Source organism: Arachis ipaensis, chromosome B5 (genome assembly GCF_059453495.1).
Source record: "Arachis ipaensis isolate K30076 ecotype BB chromosome B5, ASM5945349v1, whole genome shotgun sequence".
Classification (NCBI taxonomy): Eukaryota; Viridiplantae; Streptophyta; class Magnoliopsida; order Fabales; family Fabaceae; genus Arachis; species Arachis ipaensis.
This window is the reverse complement of record NC_142440.1, coordinates 66,611,598-66,634,532: the sequence shown is the minus strand read 5'-3', so window position 1 is coordinate 66,634,532 and position 22,935 is coordinate 66,611,598. Positions and strand designations below refer to the sequence as shown.

The following is a 22,935-nucleotide window of genomic DNA, read 5'->3' as shown; positions in this document are numbered from 1 at the left end:
ATGGAGGAGGACAAATGGCCTTTGATCTGTATCCCAAACTGGTAAAATACATGTTAACTAAAATAAAACCATTTGTCAAGTTTGGGATAAAAACCATAAACTGGTAAGCTACTTGACAAATGGTTTTTATCCCAAACTGAAAAGCTACTTGTTCATCATGCATGATCTTGTTAACTAAAATAAATATTGCTAATTGTGTTCTCTCCGTTCTCCTACTTATAACTACAGGATAAGCCAGCTTTCATATTCTGTGTCGAAGACAGAGCACTCTTTTTTTTGAAGAGCAACTTTTTTATTGTTTTGGTAAACTTATCCAGGATTCAAGAGCCGCGTTAAGTTCTTTAGTATTCTTGATCCAACAAGACCCTGTAATTATGTTTCTGAAATCTCTGATGCTGGATTTCTTGGTCCTCTTTTCAAGGTATTATTTCTGACCTTGTATCTCTCTTTGGTTTTACACCTATGATTGACTAGTTCTTGATCGAAGTTTATTACACATTTTGTAAAATATATTCCAGGTTACCATGGAAGAACATCCAACTGAAGCTTTCACAAACACATCAGCGGATAAGTGTTGGGAAACAATTCTTGACAGACTAAACGCTGAGATCGAGAGGTGTAAGAGTCTAGGTGAACAAGAACTCCCTCCCTTGGAGGTTTTGCAAAGCATTAATGGTCATAAAATGTTCGGATTCCTTAAGCCATCCATTATTCAGGTAACGCAATCTCAAATATTGAAGATCTTTTCAGCCACTGAGGAAGTTATGATCTAACTTCTGAAGTTTTAATCAATTCCGGCAAACAATTTCAGGCCATTGAAGCTCAAGATCCCAGTCATCAATGTGTAGAGTACTGGCATCACAAAGAACTTTCCTCTGAATCTTCAGGCAGTGGAAATGATGCCTCTAAGTGCTCAAATGGTTCAAGCAACTCTCTGGGTGATGTCAAGACCAAAACTTTCGGCTTCAATTTGATAAAGCAGGAGCAAGAAGATAACATAGAAGGACATTTTTATTCATTTGAAGAGATGAAGTCATTGCTACAAGGATTCCTAAAAAAGGCCAGTCCTGCCGAGTTGAGTGCAATGCTCAAGTTATTTAGCTCTGATTCACAAGTTACTCAATGGAGAGCGGCATTCGTAGCGTTGATCGAAGAGATCCAGAAAGGTTGTAGATAAAAGAAGAATAAGATCTCTCTAGTCATTTATCAATTTATTCAGTAGTTAGGTCCATTCATAAACTAAACTGAAGAAAATTCTGGGTAAGGCCAAGATATAAAATTTTCTTTTGTTCCTAGTAATAGAGTGAACTTGTTAGTTAGAGGTGGCTAATGCTATTAAACACCCATTGTAGTTGCTAGTGCCGGTCCCATTTATACTTTTCTTTTTTATATTTATATTTTTCTTTTTAAGCTAGCTTTTGGTGTCAATTAGGCTTTATTGATTTCGTCCTTACAGATCTCCATTTATCTCTAAATTTCTGTATATAAACAGAAAAAGAAATGCTGCTGATATATAAATGATGATTGATATCAATAGAAACAATACATGGAGAACTTTGCTCCTCAAATAATGTGTTTCACTTTCAACCCTTGTGTTGTAATTATTCTATAATTAGTACATATTTGTTTATATTAGGATAGATTTGGTGCAGATTTGTTTTGAATAGCTTTTATTACCTGTTATTTTCTTTCCTTAATTAGGTTGTAAATAATCTTTATATTCTGTATGTAATCACTCTCTAAGTGAAACAATTCAGAAATAATATTTAAAAATCTTCTTTTCATGTCCTTGGCTACTCTCTTCTAAGTTCATATTTCAGTATTGTTCTCCTACAGGGCCTAGTATACCAAGACATGTTTATAAAGCATAGCATTCACAATTTTTGTCACCTTTAAATTGAATAAGATTGAACACTTGGTACACTTGGTACACCAAACCTCTTTTTAAGTTTCATTGTTCTTAAGATCAAAATATTCTTATGGTATGTCGGAAACGAAAAATTAATAAAAGAAATGTGGCCCGGAGAATTGTTAAGTGAGGTCATTTTCATCCAGAGGCTGGTCTTCCTGTCTGGCAGTGTTACCCTTCAATGCACTCACATCTCCTGTTGGCAGTTTCCTTGCTAGCCTAATCATCTGTAAAATTCAAAACTCACATACTAAGTTTCATACAAAGGCTAGTTCACATCACAAGAATTGTGCCACAAGCTCTTACTTCTTACCACTCAGTATGCTTACATTAGAAATCAATGTAATTAGGGACAGGGTAACAAAATATATAGTGAAAAATAAGTAATATCCCAAATTAATTTCTAAGAAAATTTGTAGCCAAATATTTTGTTCTTCAAATATTTTAATCGGTCTTAACATCAAACTTTTCATTAATATAGAAGAACTAATACGAGGATTTAAAAATTTTTAGCAACTGTTGTGTCTTTGTTACATAATAATAGGGATCGATTTGTCTAACCTTTTACCAAAATTTGACATCTAATAAAATAAAAGGTTAAAGCCTGATTTGGTAATTAAAATTTGTTGAGGATTAAAAATCTTTTAGAAACTGATATCAGTATTACACTCTAAAAAATTGATTCTCTGATGTATGAATTTTCTGACTGAACAGTTATTAGAACTTCTTCTAAAACCACCTTGTATGAAATCTGAATATGATCATACACAGGAAATGTAATATATACAAACTTAGGTTACCGAGTGGTCAAGATTTGAAATGCTGCTTGATTGGGCGATACGTTTGATTTCTTCAATGTCTCCATCTGAGTATGCAGCAAGGAGATTGCTAGCACAGCGATTCTGGTCACTTTTGCAAAAAGCATCAATCCTAGACACACCACACAACCATATTATCCATAGATATTAATAATTGATTAAAGTGACATTCAATCTTTTATAGTAAAAGGAAACTAACAAGAAAGGAGGCAGAAACTCACCAAGAGCAGTCATTATAACACATCTCTGCTTGCTTGTAGTCATTAGTATAAAGGTAGATAATAATTGCATTGAGATATGCCTGCATTTATGAGCATCTCTGTTAGAGGAATTTCTCCCTAAAAATAACAAGCAAATTCCATCACAGCAACATACAATATATATACAGTTACAGTTCAAATGCAGAATGCAAAATTAAATCAATCCTAACCTTGCACTGGCTATTGGTAGCATTACACTTGGAAGCTGCTAAGCCGAACTTCAATTGGAGAGGCGCAGCGTCCGAATACCTTTGTGTTACAGAAACATACCCCGGAAAATGTTGCAAAATCAGCATTCAAGGAAAATTGCTAGAAAATTTTGAATGGAACTTCATACTTTACTACACAGACTTACTTCTCAAGTTTTATATAAACAGCAGTAGCAGAACGATACAAATCAAAGGCCATTTATCCTCCTCCATCTTCCTCAAGAATTGTAATGACATCAGTATATAGCTGAATAGCTTCTTCAGGCATGGTTTCTTCCAAAGCACTGCATAGTGAGAAAATAAAGAAAGCTACATATCATTTACACAATTCAGCACCTCCAAGCCATAAAGTTCATTTTGTTTGTTTTCACTTGTTCTTTAACAAAATCCTTAAAGCATAGAACACTGAAAATGAAAACAGAAACCAAACAATACCGGGCTCCCTTTGCAAGAGCATCTGATGCAGGTTGTGGCCTCCCACACTCAATGTACAATTCCGACGCCCTTTCGAGAGAAGCTCACAACTTCTCTCCAGTTTCTGAGTTCCTTTGCCATATTAGCAGCTGATTCCATGTGCTTAGCTGCATCCCAAGGGCTGGTTTACTTGTCAAGGACACAGAAACACAGAATCCTTTCACAGTGATTATAGAACAACCAGTTATAAATAAGGATACGAAGCAAGCATCTCTTGTCCCTTGGAAGCTTTCTCATATGCTGCTTTTGATCTCTCATAATCCTTGGCAACACTAAATCGATTAGCTGCCAAAATTAAAGAGTTACATGCTTTAATTTTCATACATCTCTATCTATATTATCAGAATTTAAGGTATGAATAAATAATGTTGTTTTACCAGCCTGTTCATAAAGGGAAGTAGCACTACTCCAATCTGCAGCCTAAAATACTACAAATTTTAAGGACATCCTATCAGACTAGCCACGAAAAAATTTAAATAAATAAAATACCAAAAACAGCAATAAAGATTCAGCAGTCCATCATCCATATTTTACACAAGATTTAATTGGGGAAGGCTGCAAAAGTAAGGAGACAGGGAAACAGATTATCAGCAAAACATTTGCTATGCAGCCGAAAAACTGGAGAACATACAGAGTTAGAAATAAAGAGCATCCAGTCAATTATCAAAGCCTCATGAAAGATGAAATGCTAGAAAAAATAATTAAGAGTGAATTCAAAATCGAAATCGAAAATATTATTGAGAGAGGATGTAATTAGAATAATTAGCATATAACAATCATTGAAGTAATCAGAACAAGAGGATGTGAATTTAGTTACAGATCTAAAAGTGAGAAGTTAGAACGCAAATTGAGAAACAGATCGAGGAGGCGAAGGCACGTTAATGGATAAGGAGAAGCTACCAGAGCAAAAGCTCCAGGAAGGAGGAGAAGCTCGCAGGAGCAAAAAACGGCATTTTGCGCGGCGGCAGATTAGACTCTTTCATATTATTTCCATTTCTTAATTGAAAAATTGAAACTTCGAGAAGAAAGAAACTAAATTGAGAGATACCTGAATTGAACTACCGAACTAAAGCAGAGAGTCAAAGTGAGTCCAGACAAGAGAAGAAATGTTGCTTTGACTTCGAGCAGACACGGAAGCAAGACACGGCGAGATCACCCACCAACGAACGCGAGACACGGGGAGGAGCAGAGCAGTAGCGACGGCGCACAGTGAGGAGCAGAGAACCAACGACGGTGCACGATGATCAGAGATAGGGACCACAGAGGGAGAGGAATAGAGAACCAGCGACCTGGTAGAAGGAGGCAAGAACCCTAGCAGAGCCAAATGTCTCGTCTCTTTTGAAACTGATTAAAAGAAAAAGGAAGAATGTGTAAAAAGAAAAAATACAGGGATAAATGTTTAATTATAAATTCTTCTAAAAATACAAAAACGGGGTGCTATTTATAAATATTTTTATGATGGTTAATGTTACTCCCACATAAAAGTAGGAGTAACGAATCCGTAGCCTCTAAAATAATTTTGTACGAACCAACCTTGTTAATCCATTTAAGTACTAGTACTATTTATTTTAGTTCCATGCAGCATGGAATTCTCCTCCAGCTACAACAAACACACACAATCAAGAGAAAAACCAAAGAGGCAGTGTGCGTTGGTCACTTCTTCTTGAGGGCTTGTTCAAAGCCTCTAATACAGGTAACAAACCAACCCCATCTCATCAAAATTCGATCTTTCCCTTGGGTTTTATTCCATTCCCGCATTAATTTTCGCAGCTTGTGACAAAAAAAAAATAAAGGGGAAATTAATTGGGTTCTCTGTTCTCTGTTCTGTTTTTGTTGGTGCCGTTTTGTTTCTGTGGGTCGCTGATCCTCTCTTGTACTTAAAAGTGAGAGAACTGTCACATCTGAAACGCAGTAGTTCTCGTTTTTTCTGATCATCGTTCATAACCAACTCCTGATTCAAAGCAACAAGCTTCGTGATCTGTTTCTGTGCTTGATCTCAAAGCTTTGTCCCTGACCTCACACAGCACTGTCTTTTTATCCCTTTTGTTTGTTTTTTTTTTTTCTCCTTTCACCGCTTTGGATTATGGTTTCCTTGTGCTTCATTCCTTCGTTCATTACTGGTTGCAAAAAAATAAGATTCTGAGGTAAGTCTTGTCTTGTTATTAGTTCTTGTTTCCTTGTTCTGGGTCGGTTCTGTTGTTTTGGATAATAATAATAATAAACAAGAATGAAGTATTGAATTAAGATTCGAAATCTGATTAAGATTTGAAAAATCTTTGAAGAATGGAGGAAAGGAAGTTTGTATGCAAGTATTGCAGTAAGAAGTTTCCTTGTGGCAAGTCTCTTGGGGGTCACATAAGGACTCACATGATGAATGAACACTCTCTATCAGCAACAATGCCCTATGCTAATATCAATTCATCTTCTTCTTCTTTAATACTCGAGTTTGAATATCCTAACAGGAAGAGGAAGCACGATTTCTTGGCAACTAATGGTTCTAATTCCAGCTATGGCGGTAGTGGATATGGTTATGGACTCAGAGAGAATCCGAAGAAAACAAAGAGTTTTGTGGATGCCAATCACAACAAGTTATGTAAAGAATGTGGAAAAGGTTTTCCATCGCTTAAGGCTCTCTGTGGTCACATGGCTTGTCACTCAGAGAAAGAAAGAGGAACCAATTCCAATTCCAATAACAGGTTTCAGTTTGAATCCAATTCTGGGATTAGTGAGAAGCAGAAATTGCTTATGGATAGTCATTCTGATACTGAAACCTCTGTTCCAATTAGGAGATCCAAGAGGATGAGATTCAGGAACCTCTCCAAAAACAACCGCAAACCTTTTTGTTCTTCTTCTTCTTCTTCTGTGTCTGAGGTTGAGCAGGAGCAAGAAGAGGTTGCTAGGTGTTTGATGATGCTGTCCAAGGATAACACCTACAAGGGTCGATTCGTGCTTTTCGCTGAGTCGTCCGATAACAAGTCGATTGTTCTTGAGGGGAAATCGCCTTCTGTTGACACCTACAATAAGGTTATGGTTGTGGATCATGAGAAGAATCAACACAAGGGTGCTGAGATTGGTTATAATTCGGACAATTCGGATTCAGGCTATTTCAGATATGGTCCCAAGAAGAATGTAGATTCTGATGATGATGAAGTTAACAACAATGTTGATTCGAGGAGTGGTGTAAGAAGCAGAAACAATTCCTTGTTGAAGAAAATGGCAGCAGCCAACGATTCTTCGAGCAAGAAGAATAACAAACCAAATGGCATTACCGGTTTCGGTGACAAGCATTGGAAGGTTGAGTCTTTCACAACTGAAGATTTCTCTGCATTCGTAAGCGATGAGTTTAATAACAACAGCACAGACACTGATTCATACCCTGCAGCAGCTGCTAATGCATCAAAATCTCGCAGCAACAAGAAGATCGATGAGAACAACAAGGGTAAGACTAAGAAAAAGAGTAAGAAGAAGAAGAAGTTGAAGTCAAAGAAGAACAAGGAACATGAGTGTCCAATTTGCAACAAAATGTTTAGGTCAGGACAGGCATTGGGGGGTCACAAAAGATCACATTTTGTTGGAGGATCTGAAGAGAACACACTGGTCATTAGGCCAGCTCCTGCTACAGTTGCTCCATGCCTAATTGATCTCAATTTACCTGCTCCTGTTGATGATGCACCTTTTTGAATCTCACAAACTTTTTTAGATTGCATTATTTTGGTTAGGAAATAATTGATTTGAGAATTATATTATTCTCTTTATCATTGATTCAATTGGTGTTGAGAATGTTTCTCTTTTCATGTTAGCGGCGGAAATGTTGAAAACATTGCTCTACTAATTCAATTACATGGTTAGTCTATAATATTTACTCAAATATTGGCATATTTAATAATTTCTAAACCCACTGTCCAGATTTTCAGTTCATGTGTTTTCAATCCGTGACTAGTCTTTGGGAAGCATGATTATGAAAAAAGGATTTCAAGTTTCTCTTTCTAAATCAAATTCTGACCAAAACTTGCTTTTTAGTTACGTGTTGTTCTTGGAAAAGTTCACAACCACCTTTAAATAGAGCTATGTAGGTGCTAATCAGAAAGTTAGTACAAATGGTAAAATCTTGGAAGATATTATTATTATTATTATTATTATTATTATTATTATTATTATTATTATTATTAGAGTAAACATCCGATTCGGTCCTTGTCCATTTTCATGAAGGAAGGACAAAGTGATCCCTGTAAAAAAAAGGAACACTTTGACCTTTAACCTTTTTATTTTGGGACAATAGGATCTCTATATTAAAAAATTCATTAAATAATAATAAAAATTAGTTTTGTGGGAGTTTTATTTGTATTTTGTGGGAGTTTTAAACCTCCACAAACTATTAATAAGTTCGTTTTTAAAAAATTCCTTCACCAATGGTGGTTAAGTGAAGAAAAACTATTGATGAAAATGATGCCCAAAAAAAAAATAATTATAGTACAATATCTTTTAAAGGAAAAAAAATAATATTGAATAAGAAATGAAAGAAGAGAACTCTAATGTTGATAATATTGGTATTGGTGATGATGACGGTAGCGGAGATAATGATGATGATAAAGTATGGTTACAGAATAAAAATAATAGAGGTAGGAGTGATAATAAGGAGAATGAAAAAGGTAGTGGTAGTAGTGATAGTAATTGGTTAAATTGTTAAAAATATTTTTGTAGGGCCTTAAAATCCCAGAAAATACAAATAAAACCCCCACAAAATTAATTTTTATTATTATTTAACAATGTTTTTAACGGAGAATCGCATTGTTTCAAAATAAAAAAGTTAAGGATCAAAGTGTCACTTTTTTTTTGGACAGAGATTACTTTATCCTTCGTAAAAATGGACAAAAATCGGATTTGGTCTTTACTCTTATTATATTATTATTATTTGCTGCTTTGAGAGCTTTTTAGTAGACGTCTATACATTCTCATAAGTGTTTACTGAGTCGGGAATCATGGGTATTGTTGAATACGCTTAAATTTAAGTGTACCATAACATAGTGCTATAAAAATGGTTTAAGAAAAAAAAAATGAAAAATATGATAGGATGTGGGAGAAGCATTTAGAGAGGTTAAAAAAAGGAAATGGTTTTCTTAAAGATTAATAAAGCCATATAATAATGTTACTTAATTAGATACAAAGTACAAGAATGTGTGGTGTCCAAGTATGGTGTACGTTGGAATTAATGGCATGATGAAATTGACACCATGGTCAAAGGCCCTTGAGGCCGCGACATGTGCGGCGACCAAGAAGGGTATACAAAGAGAGAGAGGAGGCTGCTTAATGCTTATGCTTAGTTCCCTCACCACCAAAAAGTTTTAATTCCCTTTGTTTTTAACGAGTCCTAATCCTTTGCTAGTGAAAAAAAGCATGTGCTTCTTGAATTATTCTTGTGGTTGAAACATTTGTTTGACGCACCATGGGAAAATTACTCTTTATTAGAACCATCGTGATTCAAGAATCACCGACTCACCCTTCTTTGTTAGTATTATCATTATTAATGCAAAAAATTTAGAGTAATTTAGATAAATAAAAAGTTTGTAAATAAATATTATACAAAATTTTGTTATATTACAGTTGTTTCGAGGGTTACCAAACAATAATTTGAGTTTGAACGTAAAGTTCAGGCTCCTTTTGAAGCAGTGATAAACGGATTTTTGCTAGTAAAGAATCCACAAATAAATTCTCGTTGCAAGTATAGTTTTTAAACCAACAAGAATCATTTCATACAAAAGTTTTGGTTGTCACTTAAGCAAACCCAATAAAAATAAACCGAAGTATTTAAACCTCGGATCGTCTCTTAAGAAATCGCAGGGATGTGTAGTTATTATTGGTTATGGAAAAAGTATCTCTTTTTTGGTTTTTGTAAAGGTTGAACAAGAAAAGTAAATTGCAAGAATTAAAATAATAACTAATAAAGCTCTTAGCAAAGTATGAGAACTGGATGTTCTATCCTAGTTATCCTTATCAATTGTGATGAGGATTGTCAGTTGCTCCCACTTAGTTGACCTCTAACTATGAAGGTAAGTCAAGTGGATAAACCAATTTGATTCCTCAGGTCCTAGTCAATTCCTATGAAAAGACTAGAGTTATTGGAATTCAACTCAACTAGCAAACATAACAATTATCAATCAACAAAGGAGTTTGATAACTCAAGTGTCTAAATTACTCAACCAAAGCCAAAAGGAGAGAAATCTAAATTAAACTGAAAGCATCAATAACATAAATAGAAGAAAGCAATCATAAATCTGAAATACCTCAAATTGCATTAAATAGAAAATCAAATTAAACATGAGAATTCATAAACCAAAGTGGGAAAATAAATAAACTAGAGTACTAGAACAAATAAAAGTAGAAGAGAAACTAAATTAAAGGAATATTGAACCTGGAATTGAGAAGAAATAAAAAGAAGAAATCCTAAATCCTAAAACCTAGAGAGAGGAGAGAGCCTCTCTCTCGAATCTACATCTAAAACCTCGATTATGAATAACGAAATGTGTGAATCTATGAATGTGATTCCCCCATTCTGCAGCCTCTATTCTGTGTTCTCGAGCTTGGAATTGGGCCAAAAAGGAGCCCAGAAATCGCCCCCAGCGCTTTCTGTAACTTTCTGCACGTGGCGTCTGTCACACGTACGCATCACTCACGCGTGCACGTCATTTGGCCAAATTCCTTGTCACGCGTACGCGTAGGTCACACGTACGCGTAGGTCACACGTACGTGTCGCTCGTCTTCTGCGCTAGGCACGCGTGCGCGTAGTCCATGCGTGCGCGTGATAAACCCCATTTTGAGGGTTTATCTTGTATCGATTTCAGGGGTTTTATCAATGATTCCACACGTTTTTCATATGAAAATACAAGACTTTGTGTTCCTTTCCTAACTTTTGCCTCATGGATGAAAACATGCTTATTTTGCACTAAATTAGATACATTTCTAATCTTCTCTTGATGCCGTGACTTATGTGTTAAGTGGTTTCAGAATATAGGGCAGGGATGAACCGGAAGAGAGAAGGAGAATGGGTGCGAAGGAAAGGAGCATGAGAAATTGAGCTTTGGAAACTTCAGCAAGGGCGCGTGCGCGTACTCGGCGCGCCCGCGTGGATTGCGCAGCTAGAAGTCAAAGCCAGAAGCCAAGCCACGAGCCGGCTTGTGTAGCGGCTAGGCCATAACCCCCATGGGCGCGCACGCGTACGCTGCGCCTCCGCTCACATTGCAAGATGCCCCAGTGGCGCGCACGCGTGCTTTGTGCGTGCGCGCCGATGCTCGAACATGATTTTTTTTAGAAGTCACGTGACCTGGGCGTGGAGACAGTTGGAGATCTCATCTTGGGGGAAGTGCCTTGGCGGGAAGAGCTTAAGAAGACCAAGGGTTGAAGGGTTAAGGACTTTTGGCTCATTTTTAGATGGTTCTAGATTTTTTTGGCTATTGTTAGTTACACTCTTGGGTAGAGAGAGAGAGAGGGAGATTCCAAGCTCTCATTAGGGTTCATCTTCATCCATTTTCTGAATTTCCAATCACACTTTGGTTAGATCCATTGCAATTCTCAATTCATTTGTTCATGTTATAGATCTTCTTCTCCAATCTCAATTAGTGCTTGTAATTGCTCAATCCTCATAGATCCTAGATTCAACTTTGTAGTTTTGGATTTTTTTCAATTTCTTGAGAAGCTCATTTCCATTGTTGTTCTTTGTTAATTGTTGTTAGTTCCTTGTGTTGAAGCACTTTCAATTCTACTTCCTTCTCATTTTTTTACTATGCCTTTTTTTCCTTGCTCATCAATTGTTTGATAAAATGCCAACATTAGTTATGGAGTAAAAGTTTCTTACTTGGCATAGGGTTTGAGTCATTAGAAAGAGTTGAATAGTTTATGTCAATTGTTGATTTGGAATTAGAAATTGCTAATTGACTTGGAGTGCACTAAAGCTAGATTTCCCTAAGGTGAAAACTAGGACTTGTGACTCAAGTTAGTTACTCTCATTTGACTTTCCTCTATACCTAGGGGTTAACTAAATGAAGCAAGGCCTAATTGTTGTCATCATTGACGGGACTATAAGGATAGAATTTCTAATGCCAACCCTAGGCCAAGTCTTATAAAAATTGATTGCTTGTTTGCCATTTATTTTGCTAAACCTTCAAAAGAACCACAACAAGGCTTCCTAATCGATAAGATGCATGCTTTAGCAATTCCAAGGGAGGACGACTTGGGGGACTAGTACTCTCGGTTATAGATTGTAGGATTGTTTGATGCGAAGTTTGAATGTCGATTAGACTATACTCACGATTATATCCATTATTGAATTCTATATCGGCATGATAAATTTCGTTTATCAAAATGGCGCCGTTGCCGGGGATATTGCTTAGTGTGCCATGTTAATTCTTAGAGTAGTTATGTGTGCATGCATATAGTTGCATTTTTTTGTGATTCTTTGTCCAAGTGACTAACCCCTCATTGTTACCATGAATTTCACTTCCCCTTCATTGCATGACGCGTTCACAACCGAATCCGAGCTTAGTCCCCTTTGATCCGGAAATAGAACGAACTTTGTTTCATATTAGACAAGCTCGGAAGCGGTTAAGGTTTGGACAAGGTGAAGAGGTTTTCACCACCTCAACCACCTCACTAAAAGTGAACATTGAACCGTCACTCAACGAAGGCAATAATCATTCTCCCATCATAATCACTAACAATTCTTTTCTTGTTTTAGGTACTAACGCCATGGATGCTCCGAGGAGAGTTACTATCAAGGAAGCGGGTGCACCGGATTACATCCTTCAACCCCTTCATGTAACTCACCCCAATTTGAATGCAAACTTTGAACTCAAGACCGCTTTGATCAACCTCCTACCCAAATTTCATGGGCTTCCCGCACAAGACCCTATTCGACATCTCAAGGACTTTCATCGTATATGTTCAACAACAAGACGGGAAGGATCCGATGAGGTTGCTATATGGTTGTTTGCTTTCCCTTTCTCTCTTGAGGACAAGGCTAAAGAATGGTTCTACACTTTATCTAGTGAAGTCACCTCCGATTGGGACTTGCTTAGACGAGGATTCTTGGATAAATTCTTGCCCCCAGAGAAGATGGATAGGCTAAGGAAGGAAATGTCTTGTATTGTACAAGGTGAAACGGAACCACTGTACGAGTATTGGGAACGGTTTCGTAAGCTATTAGACGCATGCCCTAATCACATGCTTGACACTCAAGTATTGCTTGGATACGTATGTCAAGGGATGCGAGAACAAGATAGAACCCTCTTGGACCTCTAGCAATGGTTCTTTGTCTAAATATAAAACAGCGGAGGAGGCATGGCAACTTATCATTGACTTAGCCGAATCCAATCAACATATGAGACGAAGAGTCAACTGCCCAAGAACCGTGAATGAGGTATCCACTAGTAGTGAAACCACCGCTCTAACCAAATCCTTGAGCGAAATGACATCCGTCTTGAGGCAACTCCAATTGAGCCAACAACAACCACAACAACCTCAACCTCAACCTCAACCTCAACCATATCAACAACACTCTCCACCCTCTCAACAACACAATCAACAATTGGTCCCTCAAAAAGTGTGTGGCATTTGTTCTTGCTATTCCCACTACACGGATGAGTGCCCAAGCCTTCAAGAGGACAACACTTTGGCGGCTACCCACAATTTCTATGACCGCCCAAATCAAGGGTACGACCAAGGCGATAATCCTAACCAAGGGCACCCTTATCAAGGAGGAAGCTACAATCAAGGGAGTGGGTACCACAATCAAAATTGGAGAGACAATCATCAACAAGGAAATAGGGACAACAACAACAATGGAGGAGGTCAAAGATGGAACAACAATTCACAAAACTGGCCACCATACAACCAAAATAACCCACCATACAACCAACAAAACCAACAAAGAAACTACCAAACATATCAACCACCACATCAAAGACCACCACCCAACCAATCACAAGCTCCTCAACTCACATATCCAACCGCCCCCTCCAACCAAGATGAAACACTCCGGACCATCATTCAAGGCCAAAAGGAACTACAAAACACACTTGCTTCCGGTCTCACCGGCCTCACCTCTACACTACAAGCTCTTCTTGCACGAATGGACACATCATCAAATCCCACTCCTCAACCCCCAATCCAAAGCGTCATTCCCTCTCAACCTCAACCCAATCCTAAGGGGGGCATCAATGCCATCACCCTGAGATCCGGAACACAATTAAAAGAGAAGGGAGCAAAGGATTCAAATCCCATCACAATCACTCAGGAGGAGGAGAGAATAGATATAGAAGAGGTAGTGGAAAAGGAGACACCACAAGTCATAGTTGAGGATGAAACTCAACCAACAAAAGAGACCCCCAAGACCAAGAGAATTTTGGAAGAAGAAATTGCTCAACCACTCCCATTTCCAACACTTGCAAAGAAAGCTAGGAAGCGCATAGAACTCGACCCCAAAATGGTAGAAATGTTCAAGAAAGTTGAGGTAACCATCCCCCTCTTTGATGCTATCCATCAAGTTTCTAGATATGCAAAATTCCTTAAAGATCTATGCATGAACAAGGATAGAATTCTTGAATTGGAAACCATCCCACTGGGGAGTTCTATTTCCGCTTTAATGGGAGCATTGCCCGAGAAGTGTGATGATCCGGGCCCTTGTATGGTCACTTGCACCGTCAATGGAGTTCAATTCGTAGATTGTATGTGTGACCTCGGAGCATGTGTTAGCATCATGCCTCTCTCCGTCTACCGGGTATTGAAGTTACCACCACTAAAAAGGTCGACGGTGAGATTTGTCCTAGCGGATAAAAGCATAATAACCGTGATGGGTGTTGCGGAAGATGTATTGGTGAATATCAAAGGGTTGGTATTTCCGATTGACTTCTATGTCCTTGAAATGCCATCAAGTGAAACCGAGAGAGCATCATCCATCCTACTTGGAAGACCATTTTTGAGAACTTCTAGATTTAAGCTAGATGCTTACTCGGGAACATACTCATTTGAGATAGATGGGAGAGTCGTGAGTTTTAGCCTAGAAGAAGCAATGAAGCATCCACCAGAAAATCACTCTCTATTCCGGTGTGACCCAATTGACAACATTGTCGCCGAAGTGCACCTTGCAAAGTTAGATGAGAAGTACATGATTGAAGAGGCAAATGAAGATCCAAGCAAATTAAACACCACACACCATACAAACCATCCGGAAACCCAAACATCAAATCATGACAAAAAGATGGAATTGAAGCCACTACCTCCCCACCTAAGGTACTCATATATTGATGAAGCCCAAAAGCTCCCCGTGATAATCGCACAAGAGCTAACTCCTCAACAAGAAGAAAAGTTGCTAGAGGTATTGAGAAAAAATAAAAGGGCAATCGGGTGGAGTTTGGCGGATCTAATGCGAATAACCCCCCAAGTATGCGAGCACCGCATATTCCTTGAAGAAGGAACAAGACCGGTCCGACAACCTCAAAGGAGACTTAATCCAACCATTCTTGAGGTGGTGAAAAAAGAGGTCACTCGGCTACTTGAAGCGGACATCATCTATCCTATCTCGGATAGCGAGTGGGTAAGCCCGGTCCAAGTGGTGCCAAAGAAATCCGGGGTGACCACAATCAAAAATGAAAGCGGTGAACTTATAGCAACAAGAGTGCAAAATTCTTGGAGAGTATGCATAGACTACCGAAGGTTGAATGCGGCCACGAGAAAAGACCACTTCCCACTACCGTTCATCGATCAAATGCTTGATTGACTAGCCGGTAAATCATATTATTGCTTTCTTGATGGTTACTCCGGATACTTCCAAATACACATTGCTCTAGAGGACCAAGAAAAAACAACATTTACTTGCCCCTTTGGAACGTATGCTTACAAACGTATGCCATTTGGCCTATGCAACGCACCGGCAACGTTTCAAAGATGCATGATGAGCCTATTTGCGGACTTTCTAGAGCAATGTATGGAAGTCTTCATGGACGACTTTAGCGTGTACGGTGATTCATTTGATCATTGCTTAGGTAACCTTGAAAAAGTCTTAGAGAGATGCACCAAAACAAACCTTGTCTTAAATTTTGAAAAGTGTCATTTCATGGTCAAACAAGGCATTGTTTTGGGGCACATAGTTTCAAAAGAAGGCATCTCCGTAGATCCGGCCAAAATAAATGTCATATCTAGTTTGCCTTACCCCTCCTCCGAGAGGGAAGTCTGCTCTTTTCTTGGACATGCAGGATTCTACCGGAGATTCATCAAAGACTTTAGCAAGGTAGCCCTACCTCTCTCTCGACTACTGCAAAAAGACACTGAATTTGAGCTAAGCAAGGAATGTATGGAAGCATATGACAAACTTAAAGTGGCATTGACACAAGCTCCTATTGTGCGAGGACCGAATTGGGCTCAACCATTTGAAATCATGTGTGATGCTTCGAATTATGCGATAGGAGCCGCGTTAGCACAACGCGAGGGTAAGATTCCCTATGTCATAGCTTATGCTTCAAAGACACTAGACGGAGCCCAATCCAACTACACTACTACCGAGAAGGAACTCCTAGCTATTGTTTTTGCTTTGGACAAGTTTCGAGCCTATCTTCTTGGTTCCAAGGTAGTAGTGTTCTCGGATCACGCGTCACTAAAGTATTTGTTGGCCAAAAAGGAATCAAAACCGAGATTAATTCGTTGGGTGCTTTTGTTACAAGAATTTGACTTGGAGATCAAGGATAGGAGTGGTTTCCAAAACTTAGTGGCGGACCATCTAAGTCACCTCGAACACACAAACGACGACACCACTCCTATCAATGACTCCTTTCCTCTAGATAGTTTGCACGCAATCTCGGAAGTAATTCTTTGGTATGCCCCAATAGCAAACTACTTGGTTTCACGCACCTTTCCTCCCAATCTCAACAAACATCAAAAGGATAAGCTGAAAAGCGAATCCAAATACTATGTTTGGGACGATCCCTATTTGTGGAGGTGTGGAGCGGACCAAATAGTGCGACGATGCATACCTCAAACCGAATTCCAAGCAATCTTGGACGCTTGCCATTCTTCCGAAGGAGGTGGCCACTACGGCCCCCAAAGAACGGCAAGAAAGGTCCTTGATTACGGATTTTGGTGGCCAACCCTTCTCAAAGATTCTTCCCTCTATTGCAAATCTTGTCCCCAATGCATTCGGTTTGGAAATATTTCTAAGAAGGACGAAATCCCCCAACAAAATATGCTTTTTTGTGAAATCTTTGATGTATGGGGAATCGACTTCATGGGACCATTTCCAAATTCCAATGGCTTTCTCTACATCTTGTTAGCCGTTGATTATGTGTCAAAATGGGTGGAAGCAATCCCCACCCGGATGGATGATGCCCATGTTGTTTATTCTTTTGTGAGGAATGATATCATTTGTCATTTTGGCTCCCCAAGAGCAATCATAAGTGATCAAGGATCCCATTTTTGCAACAAAAAAATGGACGGCCTCATGTGAAAGTATGGCATCATACACAAAGTTGCCACGGCCTACCACCCTCAGACAAACGGCCAAGCCGAGGTGTCTAACCGGGAAATTAAACATGTGTTGGAAAGGATTGTGAAACCAAATAGGAAAGATTGGAGCGCTAAACTCTCCGATGCACTTTGGGCATATCGAACGGCTTACAAAACACCCATTGGCATGAGCCCTTTTAGACTTGTATATGGTAAAGCATGCCATCTCCCGGTAGAAATCGAACACAAAGCTTATTGGGCCATAAAGGAATGCAATATGAGTTTGGGTGGAGCCGGAGTAGAGAGAAAGCTTCAATTGGCAGAACTGGAGTGCTTGAGATTAGAAGCCTATGACAATTCTAGACTCTACAAGGAAAAGATGAAAGCCATTCATGACAAGAACATTAGGAGAAGGGAATTTAGACCCGGTGACCTAGTGCTCCTTTACAACTCAAGGTTGAGATTACTACCCGGAAAGCTTAGATCAAGATGGGATGGACCTTACCAAGTAGAGAAAGTAGAACCTTACGAGGTCTATCACTTGCGCCACCCATCAAGTCCGGACATTTTCAAGGTGAATGGGCACCGTCTCAAATTGTACCATGGTGAGCAAAGAAAGAACTCCAAGGAATTTGAAGTGTTCCTCTTGAGGGATGCATCTCTTGAACAAAAGCTTTAAGCTAGTGGACGTCCAACTTAAGGACGGTAAACAAAAGTGCTAGGTGGGAGACACCCCACCATGGTAAGATCTACCATTTGTACATAGCCATTGAATTCTTCTTTGATTGATACTTGCTTACTACTTGACTTCATGTTTGGTAGCTAGGTGATCGATGAAGTTGTAGCTAGATTTCGTTTCAATTTTTGTTTCATTTGTTGAGTTCATTTGGTACTTTATCATGTCAAAACATCCTTCTATAGTACCTAAAGTGGTTGTTTGGAGGGTTGGAATGCTGAAAGTGGTGCGAGAACATGCATCTTTGAAAAAGGCACCCTTCCGCGCGTGCGCGCACCTAACGCGCACGCGCCCATGAAGCATTTCCGACCATCCACGCGGACGCGCGATGTGCGCGGACGCGTGGATTGCAAGAAGTACCCCTCCATACATATTCCAGAGAGTTAGGCCACTCTCACGCCCGCACCATGCCTGAGGCACAGGCCGCTCACGCGTGCGCGCACAGGGCGCGTACGCACTCCTTGACAAATCCTCAGATCGACGCGCTAGCACACCTCGCGCGCGCGCGCTGATCGCCCCTATGCACTCCTGGTACATATTCTAGAGAGTTAGGCCACTCTCGCGCCTGCACTAAGCCACCAGCCCACCACCTCTGCCGCGTGCGCGCACTAGGCGCCAACGCGCCCACATGCCCGCAACGCGAGGCACGCGCACGCGCCCATGCCGCGCACGCGTCCCTTGCCCCTGTGCAATCCTGGTACATATTCCAGAGAGTTAAGCCAACCCCAAGCCCATCTCAAGCCTGGGGCATAATCACATTGCCGCGCGTGCGCACCGTGCACGTGTGCGCCATCACTCCACCCCGCTTCCTTGCGCTTGCGCGCCCCGTGCGCGCACGCGTGGGTGACCGACGTAAACATAATAGGGAGCACACTTGCTCCCTTCATTCTTCTTCCGCATTTTGATAAACAAAATTTATCATGCCGATATAGAATTAAATAATGGATATAATCGTGAGTATAGTCTAATCGACATTCAAACTTCGCATCAAACAATCCTACAATCTATAACCGAGAGTACTAGTCCCCCGAGTCGTCCTCCCTTGGAATTGCTAGAGCATGCATCTTATCGATTAGGAAGCCTTGTTGTGGTTCTTTTGAAGGTTTAGCAAAATAAATGGCAAACAAGCAATCAATTTTTAGAAGACTTGGCCTAGGGTTGGCATTAGAAATTCTATCCTTATAGTCCCGTCAATGATGACAACAATTAGGCCTTGCTTCATTTAGTTAACCCCTAGGTATAGAGGAAAGTCAAATGAGAGTAACTAACTTGAGTCACAAGTCTTAGTTTTCACCTTAGGGAAATCTAGCTTTAGTGCACTCCAAGTCAATTAGCAATTTCTAATTCCAAATCAACAATTGACATAAACTATTCAACTCTTTCTAATGACTCAAACCCTATGCCAAGTAAAAACTTTTACTCCATAACTAATGTTGGCATTTTATCAAACAACTGATGAGCAAGGAAAAAAAGGCATAGTAAAAAAATGAGAAGGAAGTAGAATTGAAAGTGCTTCAACACAAGGAACTAACAACAATTAACAAAGAACAACAATGGAAATGAGCTTCTCAAGAAATTGAAAAAATTCCAAAACTACAAAGTTGAATCTAGGATCTATGAGGATTGAGCAATTACAAGCACTAATTGAGATTGGAGAAGAAGATCTATAAGATGAACAGATGAATTGAGAATTGCAATGGATCTAACCAAAGTTTGATTGGAAATTCAGAAAATGGATGAAGATGAACCCTAATGAGAGCTTGGAATCTCCCTCTCTCTCTCTACCCAAGAGTGTAACTAACAATAGCCAAAAAATCTAGAACCATCTAAAAATGAGCCAAAAGTCCTTAACCCTTCAACCCTTGGTCTTCTTAAGCTCTTCCCGCCAAGGCACTTCCCCCAAGATGAGATCTCCAACTGTCTTCATGCCCAGGTCACGTGACTTCTAAAAAAAATCATGTTCGAGCATCGGCGCACACGCGCAAAGCACGCGTGCGCGCCACTGGGGCATCTTGCAATGTGAGCGGAGGCGCAGCGTACGCGTGCGCCCCCATGGGGGTTATGGCCTAGCCGCTACACAAGCCGGCTCGTGGCTTGGCTTCTGGCTTTGACTTCTAGCTGCGCAATCCACGCGGGCGCGCCAAGTACGCGCACGCGCCATTGCTGAAGTTTCCAAAGCTCAATTTCTCATGCTCCTTTTCTTCACGCCCATTCTCCTTCTCTCTTCCGGTTTATCCCTGCCCTATATTCTGAAACCACTTAACACATAGGTCACGACATCGAACGACATCAGGAGAAGATTAGAAATGTATCTAATTTAGTGCAAAATAAGCATGTTTTCATCCATGAGGCAAAAGTTAGGAAAGAAACACAAAGTCTTGTATTTTCATATGACAAGCGTGTGGAATCATTGATAAAACCCCTGAAATCGATACAAGATAAACCCTCAAAATTGGGTTTATCAACCTCCTCACACTTAGATTCTAGCATGTCCTCATGCTTAGAGAAATGCAAGAGAAACGCAAAAGACCGAAGGATCATGGAGGTATAAGACTCATGAGGTGCAACCTAATTACGTGAATGCAACTACGACTAGTGCTACCATCTACTTGGTTAGGAACAAATCAACCTTCCTAAGATATATGCAAGCATATAGGGCACGGTGGCGGTCAATATATGGGATTCACCAATTTTTTTGAGCATCAAGTGCAATATATGCAACTTCGCATGAAGCATGCTCGTGAGAGCCGGGAATCATGAATTAGAGCCTTCGAACCCTCACCGGAAGTGTTTACACTCTATTCGCTCGAGTGTCTAGGGTTGATTCTCTCAATTTTCTCCTAATCATGCTTTCCAAGATTTGTTCCTCATCTAATCAATCAACATATATTTCCTGCATGCATACATCTATCATGAGGTCTTTCTTTGGTTGTAATGGGGCTAGGGTTAAGGTAGGATGCATATATGGTTAAGTGAGCTTGAAATTTGAATCTTTGATAAGCTTTAAACTTTCCACCTAACCTATGACATCCTATACAATTGAGTTCTAATCTAACTACCCATTCTTCACTTTTTCACATACTCATGTATTTTCTTTTTTTTTTCATTTCACAACACTTATACATTGATCTTATTAAGCTGCACCTTGCTTTAGGGCATTTTGTCCCCTTTTTATTCCTTTCTTCTCTCTTTTTTTTCTTTCTTATTTCTTTTTTTTCTTTCTTTTCATATTATTTTTTTTCTATTTTCTTTTTCATTTGTTTTTCTCATTTTATCAATGCATAAGGTTTTACATCTGGCCAATACATGAGTATGTACCCAATTCCCAATATTTTCAATAACAATACAAAACTGCCCCTTTTATTCCCCCAATGTCCCAAGGTTCCCATGCTTGAATGATACTCACACACACACTAGCCTAAGCTAATCAAAGATCCAAATGAGGACAATTATGGTTTTCCGCTTTAGGCTTGTAATGTGCTAATTTAAAGAACAAGTGGGTTAAGCGTAGGCTCAATTCTTGGCTAACAAGGGAAGATAGAGGGTAAGGCTATTTGGTAGGTGGGCTAACGAAGTGATGGCCTCAATCATATAAATGCATGAATACAAGGAATAATGGACATATAGACTCAAACAAAGCAAGGATTACACTCATAGAGAGAAAACAATTGCACACAAGAAGGAGAATAAGTGACTATAAGATGTAGCCACAAAACAAGGCTCAAAGCTCACTAGCTTGTGTTCTTAACTCAAAATTCATGTTCCAAAATACAGTTCTTCAAGCAAGTTTGGCATCAAGATATTCAAAATTGGCAATGTCAAGGTTGCCCCAAAGTATTAGTTTCCTAAGAGAGAGTTTCATTGTTCCAACCAAGTAAACTTATCATGCAAATGATATCAAAGAAAACCTAATCATGCAACCTATCCTACTACAAAGGAGTTCAGAAAATGAAAATTTATTTGGGTGTTACCTACGGAGATCGGTCGGCCGACCTCCCCACACTTAAAACTTAGCACGGTCCTCCGTGCTAGAGGTGATGCGCAATGGGTGGCAATGGCCGAGTCCCGAGTGTCCTTCATCTCCGTTATCATCGGTACTTCCGCTTGAAGTTGCGGTAGATGTGGAGATATCTGGATCCTCCATGGGTGGGGTGACAATGCTTAGAAGTTTCTTCACGTGAGCATATCGGCGTTGGTTACGCCTCTCATAACGGTCCAACTTCTTGTGAAGGTCTTCAAGGCGTTGGATGATTTTTGTGGCGTGGATGATGTATTGGTGTTGCGAGTTGGTGTGGGCAGTCCAATGTCCTTGGTGACTTCCGGAGGCTTGAGGCACCTCTTGGTCGGAATAACATCGCCCTCGACCGGGATTGAGGTCCTCCTATCCTTAGTCTCTCGGTGGACGCCGGCTGCTACCACTAATTCGGTCACCATAGCGGGGAATGGTAGATTTCCCTTGGCATGAATGCGCCCCATGGATTGGCGAATGGCATGCGAAATGTCGACCGGTTTCTCGGTTAAGATGCACCATATCAATAAGGCAAGCTCGGCGGTAATGGATGACCCATGGGTGCTTGGGAGCACGTAGTGAGCTAGAATTTGGGCCCATGCCGTGGCTTCTTGAGTGAGGAAGCGTGCATCTAAACCTTTTGGTCTTTGCTTTATGGTCCCCCGAATCCAACATGCTTCGGGTGAGGCAATTACGCGGAGGACTGCGTTCCAATCGAACTCACGGTTGTCGCATGCTGTCAAGACTTCTTGATAGGCGTCATATCCATCCGCTAACGGCCCAATCCCAAGGACTCCTCGGATGGCTTCCACTGTGATTGACACTTGCTTCTGGCGTACAAAGATTGATGTGAGAAGGGGTGAGTGGTAGTTGGTGTAGAATTCCACCACCCATGATAAATTGACCTCCTTGGGTTGCCTCAAGAGGAACCTCCATTGCCTCCGGTCAATGTGTGGCATCACTATCGGAGTGAGGTGGGCCGGGAGGACTAGAAGAGGCTCTGGGTGATAATTCCTTTCAATCATCCTTGAGTAA

General features: G+C 40.0%; 2 protein-coding genes and 1 pseudogene across 3 annotated transcripts; 2 read left to right on the top strand and 1 right to left on the bottom strand.

The window, feature by feature from the left end:
- Nucleotides 1–283: 283 nt before the first annotated feature.
- LOC148564502 (lysine-specific demethylase JMJ14-like) lies at nt 284–1,177 on the top strand. The gene is made up of 3 exons (XM_088486327.1): nt 284–421; nt 519–716; nt 812–1,177. The coding sequence occupies exons 2-3, from the start codon at nt 525–527 to the stop codon at nt 1,175–1,177; spliced, it is 558 nt and encodes a 185-aa protein (XP_088342453.1). The 5' UTR covers nt 284–421; nt 519–524.
- An 825-nt stretch (nt 1,178–2,002) lies between these two features.
- LOC107643635 (gamma-soluble NSF attachment protein-like) lies at nt 2,003–5,605 on the bottom strand (annotated as a pseudogene).
- On the top strand, nt 5,254–7,556 carry LOC107643634 (uncharacterized). 2 transcript variants are annotated; one of them, XM_021123816.2, is made up of 2 exons: nt 5,254–5,363; nt 5,953–7,556. In XM_021123816.2, exon 2 carries the CDS (start codon nt 5,954–5,956, stop codon nt 7,349–7,351), a length of 1,398 nt encoding a protein of 465 aa, XP_020979475.1. In that variant the 5' UTR covers nt 5,254–5,363; nt 5,953; the 3' UTR covers nt 7,352–7,556. The 2 variants fall into 2 exon arrangements, with proteins under 2 accessions (XP_020979475.1, XP_088344496.1); XM_088488370.1 differs by having other exon boundaries at nt 5,262–5,363; nt 5,555–7,556.
- Nucleotides 7,557–22,935: the final 15,379 nt, after the last annotated feature.